General features: G+C 45.9%; 1 protein-coding gene across 1 annotated transcript; it reads left to right on the top strand.

The window, feature by feature from the left end:
* Window positions 1-604: 604 nt before the first annotated feature.
* On the top strand, window positions 605-9,324 carry ncbp3 (nuclear cap binding subunit 3). Its single transcript, XM_026328847.1, has 13 exons — window positions 605-827; window positions 2,089-2,154; window positions 2,516-2,621; window positions 2,710-2,835; window positions 3,311-3,436; window positions 3,518-3,684; window positions 3,863-3,971; window positions 4,648-4,747; window positions 4,966-5,075; window positions 5,283-5,613; window positions 5,814-5,962; window positions 6,054-6,236; window positions 6,483-9,324. Exons 1-13 carry the CDS (start codon window positions 645-647, stop codon window positions 6,803-6,805), a joined length of 2,079 nt encoding a protein of 692 aa, XP_026184632.1. The 5' UTR covers window positions 605-644; the 3' UTR covers window positions 6,806-9,324.
* The last annotated feature ends 74 nt before the right edge of the window (window positions 9,325-9,398 follow it).

The raw sequence follows: 9,398 nt of genomic DNA, 5'->3' as shown, positions 1-9,398 counted from the left end.
AAGTTATCAGGGATCGCAACTATCTCATCATTGCACACATTATTATTATTGTTGTGTTAATGGAAGTGATGTATTATTTATTTTTTTATTGACCAGTTGGTGTACAAAATCTCAGAGTCTTTATGTCTGGTCTAAAACCTGAACATATTTATTTACAGTGACATGATAAGCTGGAGAAGCAACATAATCCATGGAAAAAAATTATAAACAAAATTTTTGGTTGGTCAACTAATGTCTTAAGTCTTTGACAAGTATTTGTTCTTCTTGCTTCCAGTGAAGAGCCGACTATAACAGTCTTCAGGAGAGGTTTAGTCTGTTTTCGCTCAGTCGACTGGTCTCACTATGACAACGGGTCTTTATTAGTTAGAAATTAGCTCCACACAGTGAAATGTTGCTGTCACATAAACACTAAGTGCATTTTCCTGGCTCCTTCTTTACTCGTTTGTTGTTTCAGCCTACAGTTTAAACGCAGTCAAGGAGGGTTTCAGCAGTTTTCATAAAGGAGCTGTGGACTTCCTCCACCACCGGGGGGCGCTCATGCTCAGGGTGCGGTCTTCCAGCACCGAGGAGCCGAAGAAGAAGAGGCCGGAGGGCAGAGAAGCATTGCCGGGTCAGCGCAGCAGTAGTCACCGTCGTTGGCGGCTATGGCGGCGGTGCGGAGCTTACGGGTGTCCGTGAAATCAGACAGCGGCTCGGACCGCTCCGAGTCGGACTCTGACTCCGAGGCGGACGGAGATGCCCGCGACGCTGAGCCCATGGAGGTGGAGGAGGGGGAGCTGCAGGCGGAGGACATCTCCGTTAACCGTTCCCTGAAGGAGCTGCTGCCGGTAAGTGCCCGGACTAGGCCCCGCACACCGGGGACTGGCTTCTCTCGCGGCCGGCGGAAGAGCAGGAGGTGTCGGCGTGAGGTGACTTGGACTCCCGGCTGTCACGGGGAACGAGCTCTCGGCACCGGGCGCGTTGGGAACCACCGGTTAACACCGACGAGCAGCTTTTAACACCGACTCGTTTTAACGGGCGCCGCGTTTGTCGAGTTTCGTTGTTTGTTAATAAATTCACTTGTTGCTGTTAGCACTTAGCAAACCGCCTTCGCATGGCCGGACCCCATTGGGTAAACTGGGAATGTAAAGTTTTACTGGGAAAAGAGCGCAGGTGATTGAAGATCGATTTAAAAACCTTTAGCGTTTCCGATAAATACACAGGCACTGATCAATTCGGCGTATTTATAATTACCAGTAAGTGATGATATTATTTTAGCCTCAGTCCCTTTATTGCCTCGCCCCCAGTAACGTTATTTAAACTAACAATGATTTGTTCTTTAATATCAAGTTTTGTTATTGACTATAGAGACTCAGGTGCCTGTTGTTTACATTGGAGTTTTATGTCAAACTTAAGACCATAAATGTCGTCAAACCACTTTACGCGTTTATCTTAAAGTAAATAAATAAAGTATTTATGTGTTTACTGTTGCTTTAATTCCTACATTCATCCACTTTATATAAACGCTCTCATGACATTTTAGGAGCTCCGTTAATGCTGAGTTGAGTTGAATTGTCCATAGTGCAGCCAGAGTCAACACATGACCCTAAAAGTAAAGTCAGAACGATAAAAATATTGTAAAACCCACCAGAGGCTGAAATCTGACAAGATAATTCCTGCAGGGTGACGATCATCTCACAGGACGTTCAAGTCTGTCTGTGAAAACAATGTAGAAATCAACATTTGGAGATTCTGGAGGAAAAACTGCAGAAAAACATTTTTGTATTAAAAGAGAAGATGTGGAAATCTGCTTTTTGTGAACTTGACTTTTAGAAATCGAAATGTGGACGGAAGTTGAGTTGGAAATATTCACTCACCTGTTTGTTTCACACTCACAAACCAAACTGGAAAGTTAACCGGAGTTTACCAAAGTGTCCAGACAAACCTCAGACGTTCAGTCGTTGTTTTCTGTGTGAAAGAGCTGTGGCTGTGTTTCACGTCGGTGTGTGGTCGAATCAGAGACAGAAACTGGAGCTGAAGAAAATCATTGATGAAATCAGAGAGAGAGTTTGTCGTAAAGTGTCTGAGCTGTGGGGTTTTGTTCGGCAGGATACGAGTCGGAGATATGAGAACAAGGCTGGAGCGTTCATCACCGGGATCGACGTCAACTCAAAGGTACGACACCGTCAGTGGTAACAAACAACACATCACATAGTTTCAAGAACAAGAACTGTACTGGTTACAGTCTGGGGTCCCCTCAATGTGCCCGTTATAGAAAAGTGTGTTTACTGCGAAACCTGAATGTCTGACCAATCAGCGTCTAAATCAACATCTGGAGATTCTGCAGGAAAACACACCTGTTGGAGTGAAAGTGTTTTGGTATTAAAAGGTGAAATCTGCTCGAAGGTCTGTTCAGGTTCTGATTTCTGGTCAGACTGAGAAATCCACTAGATAAGAAAAGGTTTCATGCAGGTTCCTCAGGAGCCGAGTTGGAGTCTGAATGTTCAGAAATCGATGTTAAAATGTTTTCCTTCAGGAGGCGATCGAGAGGAAAGAGAAGCGAGCGAGACGTTTCCATTTCTGTGACGAGGAGCGTGTCGGTCATAGGAACGTTTTTCTGGACAAAGACATCATGAAGAAAGGTAGATGACCTGCCCAGAGCGCAGACACCCTCAGTCTTTGTTTACAGGAGGTGTGTTTGTTCAACTTTTCTTCTTCTGTGGTGCTCAGCCATCCCCAGACTGCGCCTGGAGGCGATCCATGTGACGGGCGTGGATGACATGAGCACACAGGACGTCTTTGGATATTTTAAGGAATATCCTCCGGCACACATCGAGTGGATCGATGACACATCCTGTGAGTACAGCACGCACACACACACACACACACACACACATATCTCGGCAGTGGCTGTAGTTGTGAGGACCCTGGATGTCTAACCTGAAAACTGAATTTCCTGGTGGTGCTTTGATTTCTGTTCAGAGGTTGTTTGTTTGTTTTTGGCAACACACACACACACACACACACACACACAGCCTCCAACTGCCGCACACGAATCAAAACGCCTGCAAGTCGACACATCGGTGCTGAACTGATGGGCGGTGCTTGGGTCAGGACATGGTGCTCTCCTGTTTTCCGAGCATCGACGTGCTTCCTGATCCGTTTTGGCAGCCCCCCCCACTGTCACATGACACAGAAAACAGAACCTCAGTGTCTGAGCACGGACGGTCCTCGAGGTCTAAACACCAAACGGGTGCTGCTCTGCAGCTTTGTGCTTTAAAAATCACTTTAAATTGCGATGTTGATCTGATTTGAACCGATCGTTTCCTAGGCAACGTGGTTTGGCTGGATGACGACACGTCCATCCGAGCCCTCATCAACACCAGCCGGCTGCCTGACCCGGAGGCTGTTGCCACGGAGACGAAGAGCAGCAACCAGCCGGGCGAACACAGCAAAGGTCGTTCTGTGCTAAATTCACCCAGCAGCAGGTTTTTAAAGAGGTGGGGGATGAGACTGACGTGTCCTCTGCACCCAACAGGCCGTCGGGATCGGGGCTCTGATGATGATGATGATGATGATGATGATGATGATGATGATGATGATGAAGAGGGAGAGGTGGACGAGGATGAGGAGGCGAAGAAGAGCAGCGAGGGGAAAGACAGTGACGTAGAGGTGGAGCAGAAGACGAAGGTGGAGGGCGAGCAGGTAGAACTGAACGGTGGATAGAAGTAGAATTATGAACATGTGAAGATACTTCCTGTGGTTTTGCATGTTTGTGATTAGGAGATATCTCAATATTTGAAAAATATGCTTCTTGTAAAACCAGATTTTATTCTGCTGCATCTTCACCACTTTCATTTGTGTGTGTGTGTGTTTGTGTCAGATGGACGACCTGTCACGGGCAGAGAGAGAGTCTCTGCTGAGGAACGACCTGCGACCTGCCATCAAACCCTTCAAAGGAAACAAACTGTTTCTGCGCTTCGCCACGCAAGGTATCTCACACACACACACACACACACACACACACAGACACACACAGGGGTGTGCACTCTACGGCCTTTCTGTGTGGAGTCTGCATGTTGTCCCTGTGTCTGTGTGGGTTTTCTCCTCCCACAGTCCAAACACATGCAGGTCTGGTTGGTTGGTGACTCTAAATTGCCCGTAGGTGTAAATGTGGGTATGTGTCATAGAGACTCTGGCACATTTTAATGACTTCATGACATTTTTCAATATTTGTTGAATGACGTGTGATACGTCTCCAACCAACCTGTTATTTTCATTGTGGATTAGTCTGATAATTATAATAATTATTTTCTTGGTTCATGTTTCTTGTTTCTGTCCCACCAACATTTCAAGTTTAGAATCTAGAACCAGCAAAAGATATTTGAAGTTTTAAAATGATCATCGATGGAGTTTTCTGTTGATGGATGAACTGATTGATCAGCTGATTCGTTTCAGCTCAAATGGACCTGGAGCTGAGAGAAGCAGCAAAGATTTTCAATCTTTATGTCTGAATGATAAAGAGACAGGAAACTCAAAGCACATTTATATTTAGAGCTTTTTAGCAAAATCAGGAAGTGTCCCTTTAAAAAAAACAAACAGATTTTAAAGAGTTTCATCTTACACTTAAAGCCAGTAAGACTCTTATTTTCTTGTTCTCGCCTCCAGATGATAAGAAAGAACTGGGGGCCGCTCGTCGCAGCAGATACTACATGAAGTATGGAAACCCAAACTATGGCGGCATGAAGGGAATCCTCAGCAACTCCTGGTGCGTCTTTGGAAGATTTGGACTTGAAGCATTTTGTCTGTTTTCTGTTTGAGCAACACAAAATTTAAAAAAAAAAAAGGTTGTTGAACTGGGAACCATCAGGTACAAACCATCAGTTTCTAAGATGTGACTCATCATGTTTAATGGAGATCATCGGGTGTTTTTCTCAGTCTGCTTCATCTTTAAAAATCATTTGATGAAATGTGCTGTGTGTTCAGGAAGAGGAGGTACCACAACCGGCGGATCCAGCGCGACGTCATCAAGAGCAAGAAGCCTCTGATTGGAGACAGCATGGGACACACGCCGCCCTACACTCACCGACACTCAGGTGAAACAACCCGCCCAGAAACACAAGCTGACGATTTAAACTCCGTGAAGCAGGTTGAACTTTTAGGATTTAAGGATTTAAACTGATGCTGGCGTCACAGGTTTGCTCATATCCGGCCTGAGGCAGCTGTGACGCTGTGGAGTCGCTCTCTCTACGTTAATGTTCATCATTTATTTTTCCTGAGCTTTGTTCTTCTTCTCCCCTCAGCCGACCTGGTCAACCTGCCTGAGGAGCCCATCAAGGAGGAAGAGGAGGAGGAGGACGAAGACGGCGATGAGGATGAGGATATGGACTCTGACGACAGGGTGGTGGAGTACAGAGACAGAGGTGACAGGGAGCGAGGTGAAAGGGGCGCCGCCTCACGACCAGTGGGGCCGGGGTCTCGTGGTCGGGCGGAGCGGTCTCCGTCTCCCTGGTCGGAGTCGGACGAGATGGACTACGACCTGGAGCTGAAGATGATCTCCACGCCGTCACCGAAGAAGAGCAAGAAGATGACGATGTACGCAGATGAGCTGGAAACTCACCTGAAGAGCATCCGGTCAGAGCCCGCTGCCATTTCCTTCTTATTCTGAGTATTTGACATTTTTGACTTGGAGCTTTATCCATTTCCAGGCTGATGTTTACGCAGGCTGTTCTTCACTGAAGCAAAATATGTTGTGACCAAATGGAGCTCGGTTCTCTGCCTGGGATATGTACATTTTGTTCTGTTTTAACTTCAATCTGGTTCTTTCTGTGCAGGAACCGGCTCGGGGGTTCTGGATCCCAAAGCAGGACCAAATCCTCGTCTCCCACCAAGGTGACGGACGTCCGGCAGCTGCTGGAGGAGAAAAGACAAGGACTGTCTCAGCACAGACAGCCCCCCCCAGTGGCTGCAGGCGGAAAAACAGGTGTGGTGTTAGATTCAGTCGGCTCTGGTTATTTCACCTGCTGTCCTGAATGAGCACCGACAGGAAGTCAACATTGCTGGTGTGTTTGTAGATGTGCGGCAGCGGCTGGGGAAGCGACGCTACTCTCCCGACAGACGACGCTCGCCCTCCCCTGTCTCCGCCAGAGACACGCCCCCTGCCAGAGAACCAACCAGAGACGTGCATCGCAGACTGGGCTTTGCCAGCCAAGACAGCAGAGGCCTCTACTCCAAATCCTCCAAAGACAGGAAGTCAGGTACAGAGGAAACTGAACTTCATCGCTACCTTCCTCCTCTTTTCTTCTTCATGTCTGTTGAGTTGTTTTCTGTTTTCTCTGCAGCGCTGGCCTCAGGTTGTTCTCAGGACAAATCATAGCTCATCTCTCCACCCCCAAAATATTTAGTTCCAATCCAACTGTGTGTTTGAGGACAGGTGATCTGAGCAGCTGCTTGGATCAGTGTCGACTCTGCCTCAGGCTGTTTGGTTGTTTCTGTTGCTTCAGGTGACCTGTGGAGCAGACTCGGCTCTGGCGATGACGACGGCAGCACCGCACGTCACGAGCGATCGAGCGGCAGGTCCTCGGCTTTGTTCTCCTCCACCTCGTCGGGGCGGAACGATGGCAGCACCAAGAGGAGACAAGGAGACGGAGAAGAAGAGGAGGAAGTGGAGGAGGAAGATGACTCAACGCTACAGAGGATGTGGGGTGCCATGATCAAACAGAAACAGGAGCGTCTTTCCCATAAAATGAAGAAGAGCCGCCTGGACAACCTGCCGTCGCTGCAGATCGAGATCAGCCGTGACAGCAGCGACGAGTCTGATGCCTGAAATCGAATCGGTGATGGACGAGGAGGAAAGTCAACCGCCGTCTTTTTCTCTGTCCTGTCACAGAAAGACATGAAGCAGCAGGTCTGAGGACAGTGTGCTGTAACTGCAGGTTTGCTGGGTCCAGGACCAGGAGCCCAGAGGTCAGGGGTTTCGGTTTGAAGTGACTGTTTCTTGTTTGAGAGTCACAGAGCTCAGTAAAAAGTGTCCTGATCAGAGTCTTTTAATATTGATTATCAGCCACCGAATCTGATCCAATACAGGTCCATTTTTCCCAGATTTCAGACAATTTCCAGAAAAATCCCTCGACAGAGCTGTGTAATTTCACACTAAGTGTAGGAACCAGACCGTTTGTGTAATTCCAGTTAATTCAAATCAGTGCAGCGTGAATCAGATGATCTACAGTAAATTTCAGTGCAGCTTTTCCACTGTGTATTAGAGTGAAAATCAGATTTGGATCCAGATCAACTCTGAGATCTGACCTGAAATAAAATCCATAGACTCATGCTGTAACCAATCTGTAGCAGCTCCTCATTTTTATTCTGCACTGAATTCATTTTCAGCAGTTACTGACAAACCAAACGTCCGCAGGTCGTATCAGCTGTTAATGTTTATTCTGTGAGGAACTTTGACAGAACAACATGAAACCTGTCTGCTGGAGGTTTGTGTGTCTGTACTCAGCCAAAGATTATCTGTGAGGGAAGAATCTCCACTCTGTAATACTGCTGTGTGCTCAGACTGCTTCTCTATTTCCATCAGAGTGAGACATCTTCTCTCTAGAGGATCTCTTCACATCAGTATGTGGGTCACGTCTGCAGTTAAAGTTTCAGTCGAGCAGAAAATAAACGTAAAGGTTGTGAATAGTCAGTTTTAGTGTCTGTCAGGTACATGTTTAATCAACATGTAGATCTGTAGCATCACATCGGACCCTGTAGTAGCAGATAATCCATATTAAAGGATCTGGATCAGGACTCGGGTGAAAAAAAAAAAAAAAAACATCCTTAGTGTTGTTTCAATGCCTAAATAATTTGATTCAGCAGCACGAAGATCAGGGTCTGACAGTGTCAACTACAAACTGATGTGGAGCATGTGAGCAAAACGTCACTGAAGGACAAAAAGCCCCCACAAAACATATTTCATGTGTAGTTTGTTATAAATGGTTGTGATGGTCCAAAACCTCACTACATTTGTTACGGTGCCTCCGAATCCCAAAGCGGAGACCTCACTGTGCTGTTCTGTGTCTCCTTCCATCTGGGGAGTGGGTTCTGTGTCGGTGGGGTCCGTTACGTGTCTGAGTCCCAGGGCCCAGACATGTCTTAGAACCCATCCATGCTCCTGATGATATTAAGTGTCTCTGCTGATGTTTAAGAGCCAGAAATCTTTTTCCCAGCTTTGTCAGGGTGGAATAGAGCATCATGGGAAACGCAGTCTCTCTCCCCTCACCTGGCCAGGTTTTTGAAAGGCTGTGTAGTTTCAGTAAATGATTCCTAACTGACTGAAAATATTAAATTGTGAACTTCCAGATTGAGTTCATTTTTCTCTGTGATGTCTCCGGCTGTGACCTCTGACCCCTCAGCCCCGGCGGTCATCGATGGCGTCCTCGGGACATTCTGCCTGCAGCTCAGTGTCAACCTGTGGACACATATCATATCCAGTAGAGAACCTCGTTTCCAAATGGAGCAACAGAAGATGAACAGTGAAAGTGATGACAATGGAAGAACAGCCGACTGCTAAAACTCCAGCGTTTGTTCTCAAACTTCAGTTGCTTTGTGTTGTTCCTGAAAACTGATGGGACCGATTCTGAGGAAAGAGACGTGTCTGAGAGGTTTGTTTTCCGACGGTAAATGTGGAACATCTTTGTACAATTTTTTTTTTTTTTTTTTTTTTTTTTTTTAATTACGTTCTGTATGTTTCTGAGCCGCGTCCAGTTCCGGTCAGCACTGATGGCCTGCTGCCTGTATTCATCCTGCACAGTCCACTCACACCATTTGTGTTTTGTCTTTTATAAAATAAATTTGACATTTGAGGGGCCACAGTGACTTTAGTCCAATCAGTTCACGTCAGACTGCTGGTTATGAATATAGATCATTATTAAAATGCTGGCTTGTGCTTTATTTTACAGGTCAAACCTCAAGAATTTTAGTTTTTCTACAAAGATGTGTAATATGGTGTTTTTTTGTTTATTCATACGCTTAAATAAATCCCATATAAACACTAAGTTGTTTAATTACCGATATTTCATCAGAACACAGAGAATCAACTTTCCAAAATCTTCCCGCCTTGATTTGTGCTCAGAGCCCAGTCCCACCTTCCCACCTGGTTAACAGGGAAATGTTTAATGTCAGGTAAATAGTTGTTTTGGACATGAGCGGATCACGAAAAACAGATGGATTTAAGTTAAAACCTTGTGACTTAAGGTAAAGAATATTTCTCTCTAACAATCTGTATGTACATTTTTGTGAACATAATATGTTTTACTGTATAAATGTCAAAACAATGAAAAACCATCACGGTGTCCAGGATGACAACTTCAAAAGTCTCAGTTTAAAACCAAAAACATTCTGTGTGTTGTGACACTGGAGCCTTGTTGATGAAC

Source organism: Mastacembelus armatus, chromosome 14 (assembly GCF_900324485.2).
Source record: "Mastacembelus armatus chromosome 14, fMasArm1.2, whole genome shotgun sequence".
In the NCBI taxonomy this organism is placed as follows: domain Eukaryota; kingdom Metazoa; phylum Chordata; class Actinopteri; order Synbranchiformes; family Mastacembelidae; genus Mastacembelus; species Mastacembelus armatus.
This window is presented reverse-complemented; position numbering and strand designations above follow the sequence as displayed.

Excerpts from the sequence above, each read along its gene's own strand:
- ncbp3 (XM_026328847.1), top strand. The coding sequence starts at position 645 with ATGGCGGCGGTGCGGAGCTTACGGGTGTCCGTGAAATCAGACAGCGGC. Across the intron at positions 3,972-4,647 it reads TCTGCGCTTCGCCACGCAAG|ATGATAAGAAAGAACTGGGG; the intron begins GTATCTCACACA and ends TCTCGCCTCCAG. Across the intron at positions 5,076-5,282 it reads CTACACTCACCGACACTCAG|CCGACCTGGTCAACCTGCCT; the intron begins GTGAAACAACCC and ends TTCTCCCCTCAG.